At 48.6% G+C, this 22,855-nt stretch overlaps 7 protein-coding genes across 7 annotated transcripts; 3 read left to right on the plus strand and 4 right to left on the minus strand.

Annotated features, from left to right (window-relative positions):
• Positions 1-53: 53 nt before the first annotated feature.
• GGI43DRAFT_109870 (FAD dependent oxidoreductase) lies at positions 54-2,094 on the minus strand. Its single transcript, XM_083198904.1, has 3 exons — positions 977-2,094; positions 575-818; positions 54-512 (listed from the first exon to the last, which is right to left on the minus strand). Exons 1-3 carry the CDS (start codon positions 1,878-1,880, stop codon positions 257-259), a joined length of 1,404 nt encoding a protein of 467 aa, XP_083058682.1. The 5' UTR covers positions 1,881-2,094; the 3' UTR covers positions 54-256.
• Positions 2,095-3,054: 960 nt separating this feature from the next.
• Positions 3,055-4,769, plus strand: GGI43DRAFT_109893 (uncharacterized protein). Its single transcript, XM_083198905.1, has 5 exons — positions 3,055-3,265; positions 3,351-3,464; positions 3,651-3,933; positions 4,290-4,616; positions 4,696-4,769. The coding sequence occupies exons 1-4, from the start codon at positions 3,088-3,090 to the stop codon at positions 4,489-4,491; spliced, it is 777 nt and encodes a 258-aa protein (XP_083058683.1). The 5' UTR covers positions 3,055-3,087; the 3' UTR covers positions 4,492-4,616; positions 4,696-4,769.
• Positions 4,770-7,773: 3,004 nt separating this feature from the next.
• Positions 7,774-10,181, minus strand: GGI43DRAFT_109947 (uncharacterized protein). The gene is made up of 4 exons (XM_083198906.1): positions 9,394-10,181; positions 8,348-9,310; positions 8,051-8,185; positions 7,774-7,971 (listed from the first exon to the last, which is right to left on the minus strand). Exons 1-4 carry the CDS (start codon positions 9,804-9,806, stop codon positions 7,962-7,964), a joined length of 1,521 nt encoding a protein of 506 aa, XP_083058684.1. The 5' UTR covers positions 9,807-10,181; the 3' UTR covers positions 7,774-7,961.
• On the minus strand, positions 9,901-10,906 carry GGI43DRAFT_410501 (uncharacterized protein). The gene has a single exon (XM_083206628.1). It carries the CDS (start codon positions 10,840-10,842, stop codon positions 10,558-10,560), a length of 285 nt encoding a protein of 94 aa, XP_083058685.1. The 5' UTR covers positions 10,843-10,906; the 3' UTR covers positions 9,901-10,557.
• A 2,001-nt stretch (positions 10,907-12,907) lies between these two features.
• Positions 12,908-14,289, plus strand: GGI43DRAFT_110325 (uncharacterized protein). The gene is made up of 2 exons (XM_083198910.1): positions 12,908-13,955; positions 14,155-14,289. Exon 1 carries the CDS (start codon positions 13,035-13,037, stop codon positions 13,875-13,877), a length of 843 nt encoding a protein of 280 aa, XP_083058686.1. The 5' UTR covers positions 12,908-13,034; the 3' UTR covers positions 13,878-13,955; positions 14,155-14,289.
• GGI43DRAFT_110026 (transcription factor domain-containing protein) lies at positions 13,921-16,575 on the plus strand. Its single transcript, XM_083198907.1, has 5 exons — positions 13,921-14,847; positions 14,950-15,233; positions 15,318-15,934; positions 16,001-16,205; positions 16,265-16,575. The coding sequence occupies exons 1-5, from the start codon at positions 14,130-14,132 to the stop codon at positions 16,439-16,441; spliced, it is 2,001 nt and encodes a 666-aa protein (XP_083058687.1). The 5' UTR covers positions 13,921-14,129; the 3' UTR covers positions 16,442-16,575.
• GGI43DRAFT_110043 (histidine-specific methyltransferase) lies at positions 16,259-18,143 on the minus strand. The gene is made up of 3 exons (XM_083198908.1): positions 17,549-18,143; positions 16,780-17,477; positions 16,259-16,681 (listed from the first exon to the last, which is right to left on the minus strand). Exons 1-3 carry the CDS (start codon positions 17,848-17,850, stop codon positions 16,605-16,607), a joined length of 1,077 nt encoding a protein of 358 aa, XP_083058688.1. The 5' UTR covers positions 17,851-18,143; the 3' UTR covers positions 16,259-16,604.
• Positions 18,144-22,855: the final 4,712 nt, after the last annotated feature.

Consider the following 22,855-nt stretch of genomic DNA (forward strand, 5'->3'; position numbering starts at 1 on the left):
CTGCTAGGTTTTGCATCGGTCTTATCTAAACGCCTACCGTTCATTTAGGAAATTCGTCAAGATGGAAGAGATAAAATAACAAGTAGTGACTGAAATAAGGATGTAAATACATGTGTATACCGGTCCTCCAGAAGCTTGTACCTATTTCCTGCGCCGAAAACCAAGTCTAACCCCTGGCATTTCCTCTACCCTGCCGAGTTCTGTGTAAATCTAACTCCGTATTTTCCCCATGGTTTTCTGTACCACTTTGTACTACCTACGAAATCCATTGCTGTAAATCTCCGACAACTTGATAGGTCGGATTGGCAGAGCGTCCATCACCGCCTTTCTGATCCCACGCCCACCGGTCCGTGTAGTCCGCACCAAGGAGACCATGTAGCATGTCCACGATGTAGTCGCCAATCACTGGCAAGAATTTCCAGCCGTGAAACGAGCCGCCAGTAGCCACGTATAAGCCTTCACAGTGAGGGTGAGGCGAAATGAGGAAATCATGAGTCGGTGTAGAGGCATCCCTGGAAGATTTCTGTGTAAGTACATATACTTTAAAGACTGTGGAGGAAAATATGATGCTTACCAGCAGATACGGTATGACTCTATGGAGAGGTTTTCAACTTCCTTGCCATAAAGACCATTAAATGTCATCTTGGCACGCTCTTTGAAGAAGGGTACAAAATCTGGCCCCGTCCATGTGTTGTAGTTCGACGCTTCAGGAGTCATTGACATCCTCTCACCAGTGATGGGGTTGTTGACGTAGTTTGTAAAGCACATATCACAGTTGAACTTTATGGTGCCATCTTTCAGGATTGACATACCCTCGCCTATATCCATATGGTCAGCAGCTGTTTCCTACGATTGTGTGAAATACCCATGGGTACAGGAGTGTAATCCTTGTATCCTTGTTTCTCATCCTAGGAAGTGGAGAACGGGAGGGGAGGGAAGTCTATTGGAAAACCAAGCGTCTTCCGACACAACGCACCTTTAACTTCAGGGAGGCAGTTCTTCAGCACAGGGATACCGGCGAACTTTTCCTTCTGCTCGCCGTGTAGCTTGGAGCAGAAGCTAATGGCACCTGTTGCCACCAGTCGGTCGCCGATGTGGAGTTTCTTATTCTCAGGAGCGCTCTGGACCAAGAGAGAGCCTGTCCTGGCACCGGTGCAAAGCAAGATCTTGTCGGCTTGCAGGGTCTGGCCGTTGGTGAGCTCGATCCCTACGCACTGACCGTCAGGGCCGAGATCGAGAGATTTCATCTCGCCCACGACGTACTCAACCCCCAAATCCACCGCAGCTTGCATGACGGCCTCCAGTGCCTTGTCTGCTTCCGCATACCCCACTGTGGGGTTAAACAATATCTTTTCCAAGGTACCGAAGCAAGCTGTAGCGTATACCCCGTTCCAGCGTTTCCGCACTTCGTCGACAGATAAAAACTCTGAGTCATTGGCAACACCAACGGCCTTGTACGACGCAATGCTTTTTTCACCAAAGTCAGATGAATCGGCTCTTAGCATGCCAACTTCGTGGTACCAAGGGCTATAGAGCTTATCGGCACGCCACATGGGCATGGCCTTGAGGAGCATGCGCATGTAGAGCTTGTCTGGGTAATCATCTCGCACGATCTTGTTAATATCGTGTGAGGCGGCTCTAGGGTTCGGATAGGGAGCGGTATCAACAATAGTGACCTTGACACCTCCCTTCCTGGCGAGACTAAGAGCCGTTGCAGCACCAAAATTCCCTGCGCCAACAATGAGAACTGACGGAACGTCGCTGTGTAGGGAAGAGTTTGACGAAACAGGTGAGGTTGGCTCAGTGTCCGTTGCCATCTGTGGTGATGGGGGAGAAGACCCTGACTTCAAGGCCTCAGACATGGTTGTAGAGATTTGCATTTTGGACAGTATCAGCCCTTGTATGTTGTAAGCTTATACTGGCAACCAGGATATATTGCAGATATTCAGATGGAATAAGACGGGGAGATAGTATTTCCAATAAAAGTATGAACAGCAATATAATATATGAAACGACTTGGGAGGTTTACACTGTTCTTTTTGACGGTGAAGAGCTCGTTTTGACTTGCTTGAGATGTTGAGTCCATTGAAGAGGGGAATGGCTTGAACTTTATACTTGGAGCTTTCAGGCACAACATCAAGTAGACGAGAAATTAGTTGGGGGCAAAAACTCAAATCGACATTTACATAAGAGACAGCACAAAAAAGCAATGATCTAGGGTCCACGGAAGAGTAGTGGTGTGTTGATGCCCTCACACTTCCGGACACCCCCAAGCAAGGCAAGAATGTAGGGAATCCATTTATCGGAGTCAGCTGGGCTGGCAAGAGACCAACGATATCGGGGGCTGTAGGAACTGATTGACGTGTCGAGAAAGCCTAAGGAGTTTCTCCAGCTTAAAGCTCACCCCCAGCGTACGTGGGGATGAGACTCGGATGAATACAAGGAAGCGAGATCCCAAAAGAGGCAGAAAAATAGAACCATGGCTGCAGATCCGAAGAAAGGGGAAAAGAGTCGTATGAGGCGCATGAGATGATGGCGCATTAATGGACCTATAATGGCGAAGCCGAGACCAACGCCTGGGCAACAGTCGAGCTGTATCTCCCAAGACCCAGCTTGTACAAACAGGAGATAGCTCCAAAGGCAGGGAGGAATTAGGGACAAGTCGAATTTTGCTCCGGCTGGCGGAAGCGGGAACAGGAGGGTCGCATCGGCGGAGGTATGAGGACTGAAAGCAAAGCAATGATTGATGGAGGCAGCGATAGAGCGGACTGGAACTAAACGAAAAAAGGCTTGCCGGGACTTTGGCTCTGCTAATTGGGGCGTGTAGTTAGTTAGCGCTGTGTAATGCGAGTACAGTAAACGCGGAAATGCAGATAAAATCAGCTTGCTTCCAGGAGAGAAAAAAAAAGAAAGTAGAAACGACACTAGGAGCAAGTAAAAAAGCAAGGGGATAGAGAGATTTCGATCGATCCCCAAGACGGCCTAGACAGGTACCTACCGTTTACGTGTAAGCTTGAGGCTAAATGGTGCCAATAGCATGTTGCCTGCAGCTACCTGTTCTGCCTTCTTACTAAAATATGGAACTCCATGCAGTCTGAGGGCCTCTGTACTACCCATGCCTATATGTACGACGACGTACATTGTATGGATGCCGAGCTAGGCGCCGTCAAAGGCGCCAAGTCGAGCGTCGGATATTGGTACCGCGTGTGCTCGTCGCTATGCGCGAGCTGTAATACGAGCACACAGACAAGGACTGGCGTTGATTGTTAGTGGAGACTCTAAGCCTGGAAGCAATTAAAAAAAGCTCAATGACACAAAGTACGGGACACAGTTCTGACAGCAGGTCGTAGTCTGTTCTACCGCAGGCCCTAGTAAGTCAAGACTCCGCCAGCGCAGCTGCTGCCCCCTTCACGCACACAGATGCACGAAGACGTCCGCATACATGGTACACGAATATAGTGAGTGTATGTATTCTATCCCGGCCTGCTTGATTCCTATCATCCGGAGCATACCCCGGCGAGTCATCCTCAGAGCAAGATTCCATGCTTTTCTCTGTTCCGAGATGCTTCACTAGTGTCTTGTCTGATCTGTGTCGTCCTAACCTGGTTCTGTTATTGTTCCTTCTCTCAGCTGATCTCCGAGACATCAAGTAGCAGCACTACTACTAGCAGCAGTAGCAGTTAGTAGGACACGTCCAGCGGCTGCGCGGTGGAGACAGACCATAAGTGCGACTCCAGGCAAACTCAAATCTCCTTGTTGTCTCTTTCCTCCCGATTTCCTATTTTCGATTCTCGCCCCTCGTCTTCTTGTTCCCACGCCCCATCTCTCCCCATCTCACATCTCTCTCCTCTCTTGCCCCAGCGATCGCCCTAGAGCCAAGCTTCGGCCCCATCGGCCCCTCCCCCCTAGGGGATCCATTGTCTGCCATTACAAGTAAGTAATCTTTCTCCACAGGTTGCATGCATAGTCGTTGTACCCGCTGTGATCCCGCCGTCGCGTTGTGGATACTCCTGAGTACATCCTGACCTTGGTAGGTCTAATTGATATTGTTCAGCAAAGGGTAGAATGGTATGAAAAGAGAGATATTACAAGGTCTGTTGATAAGATAGAACATATTAGCCAAGATAGCATGCAGTGGCTGGCAATAGACAACGGATATTGCAGCTTATGTTGCTTGTGCGTTCTGCAGCAGCAAGCTAGTGATATCGGTGTAGAAGTGTGCGCGATGGGGTGCTTCTTCCTGCGCGACCAAAAGACATGGGGTTTTCGACTGAACTGACCAACCCTAGCACACACAGAAGAACAAAGATGGTCTCTCCAGTTGCTACTGGTTGCATGTCTGTGGCCAACGTGTTGGCTGTACCTGACACGCATCGGACTTTAACGAAGTCGGTAATAGAGCGCCACTTGCTCGCTAGCGTTGACCACCTAGCTTTAGCTCCGCTTCTCGATATCAATGCAGAAACTTCATCGTCGTCTTGCAGTCGGTGAAACGAAATCGTCTTGGCACAACTGTGTTACATACAGGCCAACGTGTTGAGGTTAGTTTTCAAGCTTGAACAGGATATTGTTCCGTGCTGGATTCTGGCAAGACGAAAGAGACAGAAGAGACAAAAGTATGAGAACGGCCTATGAGGTTCTAGTACACTCTTGAGTTTCATTCCTTTCTTCCTAGTGCTCATCAACACCCTCTAGGCCCGCACCGTTCATAGGCCACGTGCCGTGATAAGTTCGAAATTCATTCGTTCTGTATACGACCTGTACGGCCAGAATCCGTGGGCCTAGTACGCTTCGAGATGGTGGTGTGTTAAGCCATGAGCAGTTAGGTATCGATGCTGTCTCAGAACAAGTGTGGTAATATGACAGCATTGAGACATATATTTGAAGTTGTGTTGTTCTGATTGGAGTCTGTTACCCAGAGGAGAGGAGAGGAGAGGAGAAATTCCGCTGCACCGTCGTTTTGATAATAGGAGTTACTTTAGCTCCTGAGAAGTCGATTAACTAGCTTCGGTATCTCAACCTCAACCTGCATCATGACGCCATCTTCCGCTGTTATAGAAACCCGATCCTCTGGACATGACATGTTACTTGCATGGCCGTCGAAGCCGAGCCCCTCCCGTGATCTATGTCATTGGTTTGACACGAGGGTCTGCCGTACAAGGTTTGTCGTTGTCGACATGCTGGAGACATATCGACCGACTTCGGCGTCTGACGAGAGCTTAAGGAGATTGAGTGTTGCTCCCCTTCTTGTTGTGGCTGGATTTCTTTTTCTTTTGTATCTATTCCGCTATTCGGTAGACGTCGATCGTTATTCAGTAGTCACGAGTTGCTCTCGGATATTCTGGTTTATTAATCATTAGTTAGTTATATGTGTAACTGATAGATGATCTTTTTGGATTTTCAAGTCATGGAAGACGACGACGAGAAAGGGCAACTACCGTAAATTGACTCAGATATCAACATATTCTGAAATATGATCTAGTATATACGAGCGGTCATTTTGATTGTAGTCATTGGTACTCTTCTTATCAAATCGTTAGTAATGTAGTTGACACTTGACCTGCATTGTTTCTACAAACCTTGTATCAATTATAGACAATAAAGGCAGCGGTGGGTTTCTCGGCTGCTTCGTTCTCCTCGTATCCTCGCCTTCATCTTCGGGCTAGACTGGCCTGTGGAAGAATCTTTCTTGCTTGCTATCAAACACACAAAGTACAGAAGACCTGGAGGGTGGTCATTGTCTCGGAGTACTTGGTCACCAGTTGTCCTGGTAACTAGCCCTCGGATGGAATGCAGAGGATATGATGGCTTGGTCATAATGATATCGGATACGTCTGGCTGTTGGTTGTATCACTTTGTGGTTTTCGAAACTTCAACCGCCGTGCGTGGTGTATTCACCTATATTGGAGGTACCTTGAGCATCTAAGAAAAAGTGCATATCACTTTAATCACGTTGCAATGTGGAAGACACTCGCTGTCCGAGTCCAGGATTCATCTGCCCTTGCCCCCCACGCCATTGGTCTTGGGCGCGGTGCATTGCTTTAGGAGCCCGTCAGTAGAGCGCATGAGTGCTGCGATGCAGCATCTGAGCGGCTCTCGTACCTGTACCTGTACACTTATGCATGCGGACACACAGGTGCATAAAGATCCACCCAGCTCGCAGACCGTGTTGTCATTGCGCCTACACCATATGCACATGGCAACAAATTTCACGCTCTCATTTGCTGTGTCTTTCACCGGTCAAAAATGGATCTACTGCGATACGCAGAATACTACTACCATTCATGCAATGCACCGCGTGCAGCGTGCAGCACAGTCAGTGGCGTGGGCCCCGTGACCTTGCAGTTGCATCTCATTTCCTTTGAATGAAAGAAAATACAGTAATATGCCGAGCTAGAAAAGCAGGCATTTGATATCAGCAAAGATATGCATGGATGCTCGCGGCGATATTGGCACTTTGCAGCGTCTTGGCCCGACGGATGGGATGTGGGGGTTCAACCAGGCAATAGCCGCCATGTGTTGCCATATTTGGCTCCTGGATGAAGAGGAATGAGGCCATTTGGAAATAAACGAGGCTTGGATGGCAAACATTAGGCATACATTGGGATGAGAGGGCGTCGAAAACGCTGCCTGACACTCTATCTCTTACACTCAATTGCCCTTTTCAGGTGCTTTCTCCGTTGACGCTTGGAGCGCTCAGGAGTCTCGCTTTTCGTCAAAATACAGCATGTAGTAGTAATCTGGAAGCCAGGATCACAGAAATACGGCCAGACCAATAGTGATCCTAGGTATTGGAGCCCAATGAATAACACATAGGCGTTTCTCAGGTAGCATCCGAAACATACTTCGGTCACCCTGGCAGCTTTACACTATCGTACTAATTTCGCCCCCAAAACTCGGACCCGAGTGAGCCCGACCAGGTTTCCGCCCTGGATCTACAAATAACCAGGGGGGAAACAAGGCCACGAAAGCAGAGGATTGAGGAATAAAAAAAAGAAGTTATTACTATTGCTAGTAATAATACTACCTAGAAATCCACTGCTTTTTTCGGAACGATTATCGCTAAAGAACAGGCATGGCAGATCCTAGAGTTCAGCTCTCCAGGATGTTTAAACAGTGTATGCGGAGCAGCTACCCCTTGAGTTAATTAAACGCCCGCTACTTTTCCCTTTTCGATCATATTTTAACCCTTTGGTTGTTAGTCCCAAAAGTCCTGTTTGTGCGTCTGACACATTGTTTTGTCGTCCATCGTTATCCTCGTATAATCTAAGAGTTGTGCTTTTTCCATCCTGTTGCTAAACCAGTTTCAAGCAAAGAACAACGGCGCTAAATAGAAAAAAAGAAAAGAAAAAACACCCCCACTCCGAGCTGAAATTCGAGCTGAAAAAATAGGAAAAAGAAAAGAAAAGTAAAGCAAAAATAGCAAGTAAAGCAAAAGGAAAAAAAAAGGACCAGCCACAAAAATACCAATAGCGTGAATGACGAGTAAACCGGTCGTTTAGACTACCTAACTGACTGGCAACCCTATTATTAGCGTACACGGGAGATGGGTACCGTGACTTCGGGGGGCAGAGACCGGCGGCCATAGCTCGATCCACCCAGTTGAACGGCGTCGAGGCTAGCAGAGCGCGGACTCGGGGAGAGCCGCTGACGTGGAGACGGGGAAACCTCACCGACTCGAGTCAGGCTTCAGGTTGTTGGCCGCCGTGCCTTTGCCTGATCCTTCGGAAGGCGTCGTGCTGCTTGTAGTCGCTGAGACGTACCGTGACGCCGGGTTGGCCCCTGTTTCTTTCATGCTTGTGCTACTCGTACGAGTAAAGCTGCGGGCTAACTTTGCCCATCACATGTGGGCCATTTCGATTTCCCTCCGTTTCTTTTTTGGCATTCAGCTTCTCCAGCCCCTCTTTTCTGTCTATAGAGACGACGAGACTATTGGGCAAGTTTGTGTGGTTTGCTTGCGTTTATACTTGCCTATACACGAAATTAGCCTTAGTCTCAACAAGCAATTGCATGTAGGTAGTAAAAAGAGGGTCTCATTCTTCCGACTTACGCCATAAAGTAATGCTTGACTGTAGCTTTGTGCCTCTCCAGCCCGTCACGGCGCGCAAACCGGCGCTTCTTGGGGGGATTTGGGCAGCCGGGCACATCGCACCGCCAAGGCTTGCGATGTTTGTTACAATGTTGTCTGCATGGTAGATTAGCAAACATACTAGCTGGGGCATACGGCGCCCGTCCTAATGCATCTGTTTTCCACATCTCCCAGGGTTGGAGATTGGGATGAAGGAGGGAAACAGGGGGATAGACAGTTAGGCTTGCCACGATGCTGGGAGAAAAAGCTTCTACATACGCAAAAGATGAGTTACGATCGAAAAGTATCAGGTTTCCACTCTTATCAACGCCACCTTTGTCGCAGCGATGGCCTCTAGGACAATAATATTTCCCTTTACCACGCTGCTTCAAAGCCTTCAAGTTGATACCTGCAAACAAGCCGTCGTCAGAATACTCATCTGAGTCTTCCTCCTCAACCTCCTCAAGAATGTTTTCTAATGCCGCTGATGCCGATGCGGCCATTGCTATTTCTTCTGCCGAGCGAGGAGGAGGGCGGAATGGTGGGGGGGGAGGAGTAAGAACTGGTGGTGGTGGAGGCGGTGGTGGAGGAGGAGCTGGAGCCACGATTGGTGTTAATATCCTCACCGGCCTTGGGCCTGTCTTTTTTGGCATCGTTCTTTTGACCATTGGCCTTCTCGGTGCCGGCATTAGAGGTACTAGCTTTCTGAGCGCCGACCTTGCCTGTGCCCCTCGACCTGTCATTTCTTTTGCTAGAAATATTCGTGTTGATGCCAGTATTGCTTGCTTCTGCCTCAGCTGCTCCTCCTTCTGCAGCTGTTGTTTCAGCTGCTTCTCTTGCAGTTGCTGCTGCTGTGGTGATGCTATTGGTGAAGTAGACACCGATGACTGTGCTGGTCGTATCGGCGGCAAATCGAGTGATAAAGCCGGCGGTAAGAGCGGCAACGAGGGCAATGGTGCATGTGCTGGCCTTCCAACTGTTGTTGCTCCATCCTGCAGCAAAGCTACCGCGTCGGCAATCTGCTTATGATGCTCGACTGCATGTGAGGTATTATTAAACGCTTCTGGCATTGAGTAAGACTCCGAAGGGGTTGCCGATGCAGCTGCGGATCGGTCTTCGCTGTGTAACGACGAAGACGGCTGGGGGTCAACTAGACATGATAGACTGGCCTTTCGGTGGCTTCCAAGCTTCCATATGGTTTGAATATCTTGAGAGTGTTGTGCCGCCATATCACGCATCTTACTGTAAGTTAGAAATATTATATGGTTAGCTTGTGTGAACACTTCTCTGCTAAACAAGAAGAAAATACAATTAAATAGGCGTACCGAAGGCGACCGAGAGTGATGTCCAGGGAAGTGGCCTCGGTCAGATCCGCAACATTTGTTTTAGCTCGAGAATTCTCGAGGATTTGCAGAGTAACATGATCAATGTGAGGCCCCTTGATAAGATTTTCAATAAGATAGGCCCATATCATGGTAGTCCGGGTTAAATAGTCGCCCATCTCCGTCAACAAGGCGGCGGCATCGTCAGGCGAGGACGAGCATGCTGGCCCAGCCGATAAAGGAGACACTTCCTCAGCTTGCTGGACACTCTGAGAAGCTTGTTTAAGGTATTGAAGGACCAGGCTTTCCAAAGAGAGAGAAATGGGCGACATAGGGAGTCCAAATGTGAAGAGATGCGTGGCTTGAAGCGGCTGCATAGTGTGCGTTGGTTCTATTACTGCCAAAGTTGGGATCATAAACTGCGGCTTTAAGCCTAAGATACTCCGCCTTCTGTGCACGGAGTAATAGAGTAGATAATAAATCTAGCGCTGCGAGATTTCTTTTTCCTAAGGGGGGGGGGGGGGCTTCCCCTATCAAGCCATGAGGCTGAAGTGAAACCTCTCCTCAGGTCGATGCCAACTTCGATATTGATGATTGATTGAGACGATGGCTTGCTCTTCGAATCGCCCCGCTCTCCAATCTGCAGCCACTGGCAGAGTTATGAAGGCAGTACAGCAGTACTACTACTTACTCTAGGCCGCAGTTAACGAAACCGGGATTCAAATCAAAGAGACAGCTGGGTATTGCAGCTCGTGGCTGGCCTAGTGGGTCACAGCCAAGGACCAGCGGCATAAGACTTAGTCGCCCTTGCTATGTAAACCCTGTGCTGCTACGGCAGCTGTTGGGCAGGCCAAGGGTCTAGAATGTTGCGATAAAGTTTGTGTAGGTCTAGACGGGCAAAGGGTGCTTTCTGTCTATGAACGCTTTAGAGTCCCACTCAGAGGTGAGGTTCTTGCAGTTGCAATAGGAAGATGAATAATCACGGGACGATAAGATTTCCCATATTTGCTTCTTTGGTGGTGGGCTCGAGATGGAAAGACCAGGGTGGTGACTCGGCTGAAAACTAGTGGCCACTTTGCTCTGCTGCTGATATGCCTGTGATTGGCGTGTGATGGTCACCCTACGCCTGAGAGCCAAAGGATCGTGAGGCCAATGGCCTGGTTTGTGCTACCCACCCGACTCCGCACTGGCTGCGAGGGAGAGAGAGAAAAGAGAGAGAGGAAGTGTGAGAGATGAAGTGAGTGAGAAGGAGGGGTTGGGAGGAGGAAGGAAGAGTGAGAACGACAGAGATGGACCCAGGCAGCTTTTAGACGGCTGATGTCTCGAGATATAGAAGATAGGAGAATCAAAGAAGCGACGAAGATCAGGAAAGATGAAAGCAGGTCCAGGTAGAAAGCCCAGCGCCCAAAGAGGCCGTGACAGGAGCGAGTTTAACGGCGTTCCAGACGGCATGACTGCCCCTTTTGAGCCTGGAGAGAAGCAAATCAGGATGCTGGCGAAGGCTCCCACACTGGCGTCGTAAGGATCAAAACCGTTGATTGGCCGCAATGAGGCGAGGCGAGGAGGACGGCAGAGAAAAGAGACAACAAGAAGGCCGAAATAGAGCTAATGCGGCCTGGGTGCACTAGAGTAGCAGGGGCAGAGACCCCTGCACACCGGTTGTGCGAGCCGCGTCTCGATGTCCGCAGAGGCTGAGCGGATTGGCTGGTTCGACGATCGTCTGGGTGCGCCGTGGGGAGGCCTGAAGAGACAAGGGTGTGCTGGAAGCTATACTCAAGAGAGCTCTCGATGGCTCTCGATGCCAGCTTCTCCACTCGGTGAGACCAGGACCCTGGCCCCGATCGTGAGGATCCTGGTCGCACGCCGCGATCGTGAGTTTCTGAAGACACCAGGGAGCCGGAAAGCCTCATTGTACAGTACTTGAAAGGAAATTATGGCTTCAAGGACCCATGCCTCCCACCCTCTTCCTAACGCTCTTCATTCTAAAGCGTAGCAAAAAAGAGCTAGAGAATTAGTGTAATAAGTGGAATAAGATGGAAGGTTTCCTAGTTCTCTTACTCTTTTCTCCCCAGCTCTGTCCTCGTATCCTCGATACATAAGAATCAGTGGGGACCAGCTCGCGCGCGCCCAGGACCTAACCTTTGGTCCGACTCGAAAGCGTATATCACATCGCTGCTCGTACGAGTATACTACTTGTAAGCATCGCATTTCCAGATTACTCTTCTCTGCCTAGCATCCGATCCTCGGGCTCAGGGCCCGGGAATTCTCACAAGCGGAGCATCACGGGTACATGTAAGTAAGAGCCGGTTCCTATTCTGTCACTCACTGCCGGGAACGAAGTCATTCTAGTCCTGTGCGTGGGCCTATAATCCGTTGCCCTCTCACAAAGAGGAGAGACTCAAAAGAGGGGAGACACAGAGAAAGTAGAGTTATTCGCCGACACCCCGGCTCCCTGTTTTCTCTTTTCTCCTCTTTCTCTCATCCTCTCCTCTTTTCCTCTTCTCTTCCGTCTGCTCCATCTTCTCCTCTTGTTGCCTCTCCTGGCTTGTGGTCAGATCAGATCAGCCCAGATCACCGCCGGATGGGTCGGGCCCAGCCAACGTTGGCCTGTGCCGCTGCAGATTTCCTTGTTCCCTCCCGCATTCCGTGTTTTCTCTTTTCTCGTCTCAACCCCTACCACCACCCCCCCAAAGGCGAACAAGTACAGTATGTACCGGCCTTACCACCCTCCATCCAATCCTATTCTCCGCGCTGCCGATACTCTTCCATGTTGGAAGACGGGTAGCAGAAGCATCAATTTTTATTTTTATCTTGTTGGTGCGAGTGTCATGTCGTGTATCTGATCAGTGTTGTTTAGTACCAACTGCTTTGTCTGCGTGCGCCTGAACCTGAATTGAGCAAGCTACATGTAGCTTATTAGAAGTCCCCTCAAGTTGCTCTCCCGCTACTTTATTTTAGCCACTATACATAAATCCAGGTAGTGCATGCCTCCAACCGCTGTTACCTAGTTGGTACTAACTTGCAGGCAGCTTCAACTTGGTGCAGCTCAAAAGTGCGGCCGCTGCCCGGATCTGGCTCCGGCGACCAAAAACTGCGCCAGCACGCTCCACCATCTTAACCATCGGCTTTTCAAATTTGCCCTGTGGTTTTAAGATCTTCCTTTCACTGACCCGAGTTTTCGGTTCTTCAGTTGGGCCATTGCAATTGAAGGTCTGAGCTTTGGGGACTTGTACTCGAGGGACACCCCCCTCCAGCTCGTTCCCCGCCACATCCCTACACACAATATACACACTTACACATACAATCTCTTCTTGCAAAGCTAATTGCAGTAAAGGAGCCAGCCGGTTCAGTCTGAGGCTGTTTTCCAACTCACCAGCTTGTTGGTACATCACTCGCTGCAGCTTCACACTTGTCCTGGCTCGGCAGAAACTGCGGCAAAGACCAACACAGTGAGCATCGTCGTGCTGCGTATTCCCGTCGTTGCATTAGATTGTATGTACATGGTCCACGCCTTTCAGGTCCCACCAGGAGAAGCTCGTTTAAGCTCTGTGGCACCCACACCAGCTCCCCTGGCTTGCTGTGTGTGTGCGTATTCACGTCACTCATTGCCATTGAGCGCTGTCTAAGTGCCTGACTCAGTACCAATGGGTGACTCTCAGTACCAAGAGCGCCCAGCCAAGCGCGTCAAGCTGGCGCCACACCCGCAGCCAGCTGGTCCTCCTCAGCCTGGTCCTCAGCTGCGGTTCATCAGGCCCGCACCGTTTCCCAGCGTTGTGGCTCCTCCGAGAAGCACTATTAACATGCCTCTTTCTTGGGTAAACGTTCTATCCACTACTAACCGCCCTCAGCGTGTACGGGAGCGTGTACGTGAGCCTGAGCCTGAACTTGAACGTGAGCTCCAACGTGGCCGCGGCCGTGGTGGCCGCCGTGGACGTGGACGTGGCCGTGCGTCTGCTTCCGAATCTGCCACACCCCAGACAGAAGAAGCTGCCTCTCTGGTTAATGCAGATTTGGAAACTACCTCCTCTCCAGTTTCAACCGAATCTGTATCTTCGCAAATTACGACTCTAACGACGACTGAAATGTCACCTGAATACTCACCTGAGGCATCTTCCCAGGCATCTTCTGAGTTATCTTTTGAGATATCTACTGAGGTGTTGTCTGAGGCGACTCATGAACTAATGCAGCTAGATGCAGCATTACCAATAGAGACAGTGGTGGTGCCTCAAGATATCAGTGCATGTAAGTCAACAGCAAGCGAATGCTACGCTATTATTAGCTCGCTGAAAACTACCGGCCTACATACATTTCTATTTAGAGATTGGTCTTCGATCTCACTAGGAATGGATTTTTCCCTAGCCATTTTACTCCCTGCTCCTATCTTTCTGTTTCATCTCATTCTGTCTTATGTTTTTCTCCAATATTTGCACCACTCACCACGCGCCACACACCACACCCCCCTGTTCATTTTCCCACCCCATCGCTGAGCTGAGCTGAACACTCCTATCTCTCTCACGTGGTGTTTCTCCTGAGAGAAGAAAATGTTTCCTTTACCACATCAAACGGTAAAAGACAACCAAATTCAGCCACTCTCTATAAACTCTTAGCACCTAACCCCTCTTAGTTGTACGACTCTTGCTTCTTTGTTCTCTCAATACCTTGATTACTTTCCCCTCTTCACTCACCCCTCTGAACTCCAAGCAGGGAGACAGCCGCCAAATAAACCAAAACAAGTCTCTATGGTAGTACTAACAATGACTCTAGCATCGCCGCTCACAGAGTCCACTCTTTCCCCAGTATACTATGAGGATCCACTGATCCATGCCAATTTCCCCGAATTACAATCCCATTCGCTGGGAGATTTGGCTGAAGCTTTAGCCGAAGAGTTTGCTTCTCCGGCTACCGAGCGAGCCTCACCATCGTCAGCTGAAGGCAAGCCCAGCAGCCGCAAGCCGCGGCATGGATTTGTCAGCCCGTTTAAGGATTGTTTAGATACTTTCGGGTCACTGCGCTTCCCTCGTCCTACAGACGGCACGGTCAATTCATATATCAAATTCAATTGGCCCAAGCGTGATGAGCAAAGTAGCCGGCCATCTTCCAAATCGGTTGCCATGCAGTCCGGTGAAGATGATGATGGCCAAAACGAAGATGTCAGACAATTGAGTCAATCATCTTCAGCCCTAGTTACTGCAACCCAGGCATCTCCTCAAAGCACATCAGAGCAATTGTATATAGAACAGCTGGGGAGATACAGTCGGTCGCCTTCACTCCCAAGCAGCAGCACATCGCGCTCTGCAATTTTAAGTCCTTCCAGATCGAATTCTTATGCCCGTTCATGGGATCTACGAAGTTCCGATACCTTGCGCCAGATGGCAGGATATACTGTCCCTAGAATCCCGTCGCATTTCGGTTTTGTTTCCCAAATGGATGATATGGATAGGCGCTTTTTCGATTTTTGTATGTTAAAATTTCTTTATTTTTATCCAAAGGCTTCCCTCTTTTTGCTTTTCATCAAGCTGCATCTACTTTACTACACTTCCTAACTGTTGGCGATTGTAGATACTAAGAACTGGTGTCCGGGCCGGAGTATCTTAACGCAGACCAACCTGTGGCTTACAGACTTTGCTTGCATGGAGGGAAGTGAGGGCGTGCGAAGCGCAATACAGAGCTTGGCCGGCGTATATGTGTACGATTATCAGCCGTTAGAAAGAGTAAGCAGGCGGATTAATATTCGCTATCGCCAGGCTGAGGCTCGCCTGAGCCACCTTCTCGAAAAGACAGATCTCAGTGTTGATGAAGCAAGTGAGCTAATTACCATTTTATGTATCATGTCGATGCACGACGTAAGTTACCTTATCTATGTCATCTAATCTTCCGTAGCACACCAATCTGCAAATAAGTGTTTCTAATAAAGGCGTTTTGATTAGATTGTCCTTACTGAACGCCGTTGCAAGTGGCCAGAAGTCCCTAGATGGCTGAAAGGAACTGAGCTATGCGAGCACTTTCTTGAATCCATTGATGAAGGCTCACGATTCTGGTCCAAAGACAATATCCAGCTCTCTTCTCTCCGCAATTCCCAATCTGTCATTGTTGGCAGAGCCCTCATCCTCTCACAGCTCATGACACCTCTCCCCTCACCATGTACTTTCGATCCCGTGAAAGAAACAAATCGCTTTGGCTGGCTCCTTTACGGCAATAATCGAGACATGTATGAGATCCACGGTGGCTGTGGCTTCTCCAAGAAACTGCTCCATTGTATGAGCCAGATTACGTTCTGCTCTGCGCGGCTGAACCAATGCCCTGAATCTCCTGTTGTTCCCATTACCATCCGGTATATACTTTCCGAGTTGTTGGATATGAAGCAATGGAGCAGCGCGCCTCTTTCCAACCCATTCGAGATCGCGCAGATCCAATCTCAGGCAATTGAATGGGTTCGCGCCGCTCCAGAGGGGTACATGGTTGCCAATAGCACTGAGATGACAGACGTCACCGCAGAAGCCTGGAGAATTACAGCTGTTATTTACTTACAATGTCGCGCTTTAAGGTGAGCGAAACTACTGTACAAAAATACAGTATGATTTGCAGTGCTAATAATGATAATACTGCTTAGGCTACCTCGGAACCATCCGGATGTCGTTGCAAATCTGAGTTATCTTACTAAATGCGTAAGTATCATGCCAACCTCTGGCCATTACTTCACCGCCCAGGCACCTCTATTCCCAGTCTTCCTTTTGGGAATGCTTGCCACTGTCGCTGAACATGCCAAAATTGCGCAAAAGTGGTTTGACGACGTCACCAGCGCGCCAGTGAGAAGTGTAAGAATTTCATTTCCCAAACACCAGCTGCCGAAAGTACTAACCAGGACATACTGTAGAGCGTACCTCCACTATATGAAACGTTGAAACGCATATGGACGTGGATTGATACCGAGCCAAGCATTATCGTTGATATTGAATCATTAGATAATGATATCGGCAAGAGATATCCATGGTGGGAGCACCTAATTCAACGAGTGCAAGAGAAGGAGCAAGAGATTCTATGCCTAACTTGAGGCCGAAGATGTGCATTATTATTCCCAAATATGGTCTATGAAAATTGGCAGCTATTTCATTCTCCAATTTAACCCAAATACCATTATTTTTCCCATCCGCCGCCCAAGAGTCTAAGATATGGAACACTCAGTATGGCCTAGTGCCTAGCAAGCTATCACTCCGTTATACCAATCCGGATATGGCGCTATCTCCATCCTCTCTTTGATCCTGCTCATCTTTTGCTTTGAGCAAATATTGTCCTACAGAACGATGGGTTAGTAAAAGTGTTATACTATTCTTGTCCCTCCGGGTTTGCGTCCAGCAGCTGAAGAGATTGCAGAGGATACATGACACTTACTAAACTCAGAGCCAGGTGCTTGCATGACATTTATCACACTCAGTCCCGCCTTATGGCACATGAGTCGAACGCTCTCCTCTCCGTATTTGTGAGAGTCAAACCAGTCAAGCTCTTCACCCGCTTTGAATGTTCGGTTGAGTTTGTGGATGATGACATCCTTTTTAGCTCTGAAGAAGAATCGGTGGCGAGTCGTTGGTTGATCTTCGAGCTGTGCCATGAATTCCCAGTCTTCTTCTTGGAACCACTCTTCACCAATTGCTTTATTTACCTGGTTAAAGCCATTCAGGAAGAATTGGCGATACAGGTCATCCTGAGAATGATAGGCTTTCCAGATCTTATCATTATCATTGGGCAGTAGGTGGGCATCCATGCCTACCAAGAGGAGGTCTCCTGGCCGGAGGGCCTCGGCCCAGTACCTCAGGTGGTTCAAAGCTTCAGCCCAAGGATCATTGCAAAGGACAGAGCCCAGAGAGAGAAAGAGTCTCTGGCCTTGAATACCTTTCACATAGGACATGCCATCTTGGAATGTTCCCCACAACCCTGCACAAGTTACCTTGGCATTCGCTGCGGAATGTTCGCCAAGAAGGTAGCCTATGCTGTGCTCCAACGATGTTTTGGATATATCGAGTGCCAAATATGTAGCTTCAAGCTGCGCCTCCTCGAAAGAAGAGAGCAAATGTTCCACCTTGCGAGTATCTCTGAGTTATTGGAAGATTATTAGATAACTTTCCTGATTTGCTCAAAAAGTTTGATCTTGCTAAAAACTTACCCGACTCCAAGATCAATCATTGTTACACCAGGTTGGAGTCGCTTGATGATGTCGCTTCCGTGAGCATCAAAGAGCGCAATCTCATCGTGAGTTTGATAGAACTCGGGTGTAAAGATAATTTCATTCCAAATGGGCAGCCCCACGTCGGTATATAAGAGCTCATCTGGAAGAGTTGGCTTTGCACTAGGGCCATAAACGGCTGTGAGGACTCCGGCAAGTCTCTCTCCGACGTCTTCATGCAGTCGGCTTCCGCCAATGTCTATTACATCGCCATGACTGGGAGTCTGATGTTGTGTAGACATACTTCTGCACGTGCTCAATGGGTCAAAATGATAATTGAAGGGCAACAGTACAATAATATGGCGGTATTTCTTGCTGCAGATGCGGTTTGCTCTGGCTTTAAGTTTTTATACCAGAGTATGTGCAAGATTATACTCTGAGCCGTAGGTAGGGGGAGGCGGCTTTATAGTATGATATTGCTACTCTGATTCACTGTTATGTGGGCGTGAATAGGAGAAGGCAACAGAGATTGGAGGCGGAGTAGAAATACCAGTAAGGGAGGAAGAGCACCCACGAGACCCAGTTCTGCATTTTAAGTCAAGCTTTGGGCAGTTTGCATCTTGTTTCGCTGCGCGGAAAGCAATGATAAGCTCTGCAGCAAAAGTTGGCTCTACTCGTCGCACGCTGCGTATTGTGCGCTTTACATCCAACCGCCAGCCTGTTAAGTCCCCGTATGCATAGAGCTGCGGGACTTGGCTAAAAGAGGAGGCTAACAAGCGAAGTTTCCGCCTGGGATGTCCCGAAAACATGACAACCTCAAGTTACCGCAATTGGTACGTGGGACTACCTAACATGCCGCCCCGTTGCTCATAGCCAGCCAGAGAGCGGCATGAGACTTTTCATGTCCAACTGGCGATGTGAGGCGAACTTAAACTTGCGGCCGGGATATGGCCAGATGAGGTTTGGCCTCACAGTAGTCCACTGTAAGGCAGTTAGAGAGGGGTGCCACCCCCTGTCAGGACGGCCACCATCAAGGAGCTGGAATGGAGGGGCAGTATTTAATGCTATCAGAACAGCATTGCAAGGGGGGTGTCCAGCATCCTGCAGCAAGATGGAGACGAGTATGTCGGTCGTTCAATCCGTCGCTGCGATGTTGGCCCCTGTAATGCCAAGGAAGAGAAAAGAAGGCATCATCGGAGCTGTGCCCGAGTTACTTGCGTTAAGTTCCTAGACTTAGAAGTGTGGGATTTTGAATGCCTGCATTCCCACAAACATGCCAGCGCATACATGCAATCGCAATGGCTACATATGACCCGTGCTCTTTCAAGCTCGGGCATTTTCTGGAACGAAAAGTGAAAGGGCATTTCAGAATCCCATTGTTGTATCACCACGTGTCTTTGCTAAGCGACGCCATTGCGACTGCTAGTCATACGTGGTTGAATATAGCATCACTTCATATCTGGGACTTCTTATGAATCAGACTCCGACAGATGGCTTAGAGACGATCTCCTCCCGCATTTTCCGCGGGGATCGATATTTCATGCGAAGATCGATAGATAGTGATTTGATATAGATAGAAGCTAATATTCAATATTTCCTCATTTTTGTCTTTCAGCCTTTCTAAGTCGTGATTCGTTCTTAAGACGCCTTCAGTTGTGTCGTGTCGGTTCAGAATCACCATTCAAGCTTGAGGTATACGTGTTTGCGATGGCGGAAACGGCTAGAAGGCAATAGATGATCAACAGATGCACATATTTGTAATTTCTTTCATTGCAGAGACTGCTTTGCTGATTCGTTGTTATGCATACTTGCCTTGTACACGTGGAAAACAGGCCACAATTACAAGGCTGTAGCTCTGGTGGAGCAAATGAGAGCTGCAAACCAAGCAGTCGCTTGCATTATCGCAGCAATGCAAACGAATATGCGTCGTGGGTTTGTCGAAAAGCTCGATTATGCACTGGGTGCGAATAGAGAGAGAGTTGGCAACTTCACGACTACCCAAGGCGATCTTGGTATCATAGAGTAATCTCAGGATTGGATGAAGCTTGCTATTTCGTTCTCGGTGCTTGGCGTGTAAGCAGTCAGGGCACAACAACCGTACTTTATTATCTATTGGCCAAGAAATCTGTAATTGTGTCAGCTATCTATTGACTTAAAAAAGTTAACAAACTTGCCGACACAGCCGACATACCAGGAGCATTCTGGACAATAGAAGCTGTTTTACCCTTCTAAGTAAATAGGCATATCGACATGGCTTTCGGCTCGCATTTCGCTCAGCTCACCCCACGGCCCCTGCATTGTCGTAATGGCGCTTGCGTCCCTAGTCATGGGGTAGTAACCGGCGCTATTTATTCTGCTGAAAATCGCATAGTGTATCCAGTTCTGTCAGTGATAGAGAATTATTTTTTTAAGACTCGAAAATGCCTTGATACGCGCCCTCTTATTCGTACTGCGGGGCAAGGGGAAAGCAAAAACAAAAAAAGGTAAGGACCACAAAATGAAAATGCACACAGAAATAGTAGTAAGAACATTAATGTGATAAAAATTTTCTATTATATTATACATATGGGGAAAGCTGGAAAAGCCGTAAATTCAGCAAAAGCGGTAGAGGCAGCAACAGAGGCAGTAAAGGCAGTAGAGACGGTAGAGACAGCAGAGGTAATAGATGTAGAAGAAAAGTTGGTATATTTAGGTTCAATAACTCACTAGTACATAAATGGTGTGCATAATAATAGAGCTGTGTGTTTGTTCTTATAGAATTCCCTGTTTTTTTGCTCCCAGCTTGCGGGGCCGTCGCTCATAACCCTGCAGCTGCGATTTTGGTGTGCTGAGTTGTTTATTCCCCGGGCGTGCTCTGCGCCTCTGTGCACGGAGACACGAAAACATTCCTTCAAGTGAGCTGATGCGTCGTATATACAAAGATAAAGGAGCTTGCCGCGGAGAGGTGCGCCCGCCGCCAGCAATAGTGCTTCTTAGAGACCCTCTATCCTCTCTGCTAATGCGTACTATCAGCTAACGTGTAAATCTCAAGCTCATAATAATCGTGACGGAGTGGTGACTGTGGTACTGGTTGTTTTGGTTGTTTCTGATGGTTAGGTTACATCAAAATACAACTAATTCCTTACGTACGGCGAAAATAAAGCTTCGAGTATGATACACACCACGGCGGCATCAACTATGATGCTTAAGGATATAACGACACGGGAAATGAGGTTTGTGTGATGATGGGAGTCGAGGTGTTATTAGTATGTGCAGATGCATTCCTGGATGGCCCTCAACACCCGATTCTCAGAGCCAGCAGATAAGGCATTTGAACGTACTTCGCACCTTCGCCTAGTAGGGGCAAGTATAACCACAAGCGCCCGAGTGGTAGCGTTATCCCTCTTTTGTCTGTAGTTGTCAATACGCCGTTAGCCCAAGTGACAAGTATCAAATCGCCATTGTCTGGTCCATGCGTGCAATGATAGGAATGTGACACATAATATTCAGTCTGAAAGCGCGGCACAACTCCTATATCATAGCGTTCACAATCATCAGCGCTAGAGAATTGCAGTCAATGGCAACTGGCGTGATATGCTCAACCAAGATCTTGCAAGGCAGAATTGATCCGCTTAATGGGGCGAACGGTCCGGCTGAAGAGTGGGACTTCGCTCTCGGACCTCCGCGCCGGGTATCCGCAAAGATACCAGAATGGAAACTCGGAGTAGTATTGCCTGTCGTGGAAAGTTACGGTGCTAAGGCTGACCGCATGCTCCCGGATATTCACGGGGCTAGAAAACACCGTTAGCAGATGCAGCTAGCAGTTTAGAATACGGAGTTGCATTCCGTAGGAAAAGAAAGGGGAGGGGTTTAGGAAGCGATCGCAAACAAAAAGGCTCCGTATTCGCGCTAATGAGCCATCAGATCGATACTACGGAATACAATTGGTGAGTATGAATCTGTCCAACAACAGCTTCTCCTCTGTACTCAAGAAAACTCACCACTTAACGTACCTCAGAGCCAGCTACGGAGGAAGATCTTGGTTTGTGCGTAGAGACAATCATCACTATTTAGAATAGTAATCCATACTTTCCGCTGGATGGAGATAGGCTCAAGAGCGCCACTACCTGTCGTCATCATTTGCTTCTCGACCCCTGAAGTGGCAACCCGTAGGTACTTGTGTCGCCCGCGTCGGCTCATGCATCTTGGTAAATGGTCGATTTGCTCTATATGAGTAGCATCAAATCGACAATACGACAGGGAGGGTGTGGTGGTTGCAACTTTCACTAGATGCTCCAGCTTCGTGGTGGTGTCCCATCACTGTGTCTCACCGTCGTTGGTTCGGGCGTCTGGGAGAGCATTCCGTCGAGCAGGGGTCAATTCTGACATACATGTGATGATCACCGATCAGTGAGAACCCTCGATTGTAGGTCAAGATGGATTATGACCACATTGAATTCCAGCTGAAGAAGAGTAAAAGTTGATACAGATCGTTTGGCGATATCTGATGGCACTCCTATGTAACGGCAGTTACTATAGGAAGTGAGCATGTCAGTACCTGCCTAGTGTCTCAGTATAGATAAGAGCTACTTACTACCTGTGGTGATACTGCGGCGTTGACTACAAGTACCTTATAAAGTACCAGCAGTACCCATCACCGCCTTGGCGTCAAGTTCGATCATACATTAATAGAGTAGTATGTATTACATTTCCCTACAGTGACACTTCAGCCGCTTCTCAGGGTCACCAATTTGGTACCTGATTCTTCAAGAGCGGTAAGAGGGCGGGCCACGGCCCCACTGATATGCGGCGCAGCGCCCGCTGGTATCGGCACATAGAACAGCACATGAAAATATTGATTTGCTAACTCGTACACCAGCTCAGGAGAAAATCTACAGCACCAATGTGTTTCCACTAAGCTCCCAAGTCTCTGAATGAGAATACGTGTATTCGTATGTATGTACTTACGTGATTAGTACGTGTTACTGATATCAGGTGGGAGGAGGTACTAATGCTAGTGCTTCATTAGCGGCCGGCGGTACCAGCAGAGTTATTGAAACCTCGGCATCATCATCCGCCACCACTTCGTTGAGATTTTCAGCTTCATCCTGCAACTCTCTTCATCCTCACTTTTCCTGGCCGTCACTTCGAAAGTCTCCCCTGTCTAGACAAATGCAGGCTGTCCCATTAGCTGCGTGACCATAGCTCAGGGACTTCTTCGAATCCACATCAGCTGTGCCACGGCACGCCTGTAAGCACGATCGTATATTATCCAGTCGACTTTGACAGGTAAAGAGTACACGTCATTTCCGCATTTGCGTCGGATGC

The sequence above is a fragment of the Trichoderma evansii genome (genome assembly GCF_050947405.1).
Source record: "Trichoderma evansii strain SZMC 28006 chromosome Unknown GGI43scaffold_16, whole genome shotgun sequence".
NCBI classification, from domain to species: Eukaryota; Fungi; Ascomycota; class Sordariomycetes; order Hypocreales; family Hypocreaceae; genus Trichoderma; species Trichoderma evansii.

What these genes read in the sequence shown, in the direction of transcription:
- GGI43DRAFT_109870 (XM_083198904.1), bottom strand. Translation starts at nt 1,880, where the DNA reads ATGCAAATCTCTACAACCATGTCTGAGGCCTTGAAGTCAGGGTCTTCT. An exon ending in CTGCCTCCCTGAAGTTAAAG is followed by an intron (nt 819 to 976) that starts GTGCGTTGTGTC and finishes ATATGGATATAG; the next exon opens with GCGAGGGTATGTCAATCCTG. An exon ending in GAGTCATACCGTATCTGCTG is followed by an intron (nt 513 to 574) that starts GTAAGCATCATA and finishes GAAATCTTCCAG; the next exon opens with GGATGCCTCTACACCGACTC.
- GGI43DRAFT_109893 (XM_083198905.1), top strand. Translation starts at nt 3,088, where the DNA reads ATGCAGTCTGAGGGCCTCTGTACTACCCATGCCTATATGTACGACGAC. An exon ending in GGTACACGAATATAGTGAGT is followed by an intron (nt 3,465 to 3,650) that starts GTATGTATTCTA and finishes CGAGACATCAAG; the next exon opens with TAGCAGCACTACTACTAGCA. An exon ending in TCCATTGTCTGCCATTACAA is followed by an intron (nt 3,934 to 4,289) that starts GTAAGTAATCTT and finishes GACCAACCCTAG; the next exon opens with CACACACAGAAGAACAAAGA.
- GGI43DRAFT_109947 (XM_083198906.1), bottom strand. Translation starts at nt 9,806, where the DNA reads ATGATCCCAACTTTGGCAGTAATAGAACCAACGCACACTATGCAGCCG. An exon ending in ATCACTCTCGGTCGCCTTCG is followed by an intron (nt 9,311 to 9,393) that starts GTACGCCTATTT and finishes TCTAACTTACAG; the next exon opens with TAAGATGCGTGATATGGCGG. An exon ending in GATCGTAACTCATCTTTTGC is followed by an intron (nt 8,186 to 8,347) that starts GTATGTAGAAGC and finishes TCTACCATGCAG; the next exon opens with ACAACATTGTAACAAACATC.
- GGI43DRAFT_410501 (XM_083206628.1), bottom strand. Translation starts at nt 10,842, where the DNA reads ATGCCGTCTGGAACGCCGTTAAACTCGCTCCTGTCACGGCCTCTTTGG.
- GGI43DRAFT_110325 (XM_083198910.1), top strand. Translation starts at nt 13,035, where the DNA reads ATGGGTGACTCTCAGTACCAAGAGCGCCCAGCCAAGCGCGTCAAGCTG.
- GGI43DRAFT_110026 (XM_083198907.1), top strand. Translation starts at nt 14,130, where the DNA reads ATGGTAGTACTAACAATGACTCTAGCATCGCCGCTCACAGAGTCCACT. An exon ending in GTATCATGTCGATGCACGAC is followed by an intron (nt 15,234 to 15,317) that starts GTAAGTTACCTT and finishes CGTTTTGATTAG; the next exon opens with ATTGTCCTTACTGAACGCCG. An exon ending in CCAGCGCGCCAGTGAGAAGT is followed by an intron (nt 16,206 to 16,264) that starts GTAAGAATTTCA and finishes GACATACTGTAG; the next exon opens with AGCGTACCTCCACTATATGA.
- GGI43DRAFT_110043 (XM_083198908.1), bottom strand. Translation starts at nt 17,850, where the DNA reads ATGTCTACACAACATCAGACTCCCAGTCATGGCGATGTAATAGACATT. An exon ending in ATGATTGATCTTGGAGTCGG is followed by an intron (nt 17,478 to 17,548) that starts GTAAGTTTTTAG and finishes CCAATAACTCAG; the next exon opens with AGATACTCGCAAGGTGGAAC. An exon ending in AGCACCTGGCTCTGAGTTTA is followed by an intron (nt 16,682 to 16,779) that starts GTAAGTGTCATG and finishes ATCGTTCTGTAG; the next exon opens with GACAATATTTGCTCAAAGCA.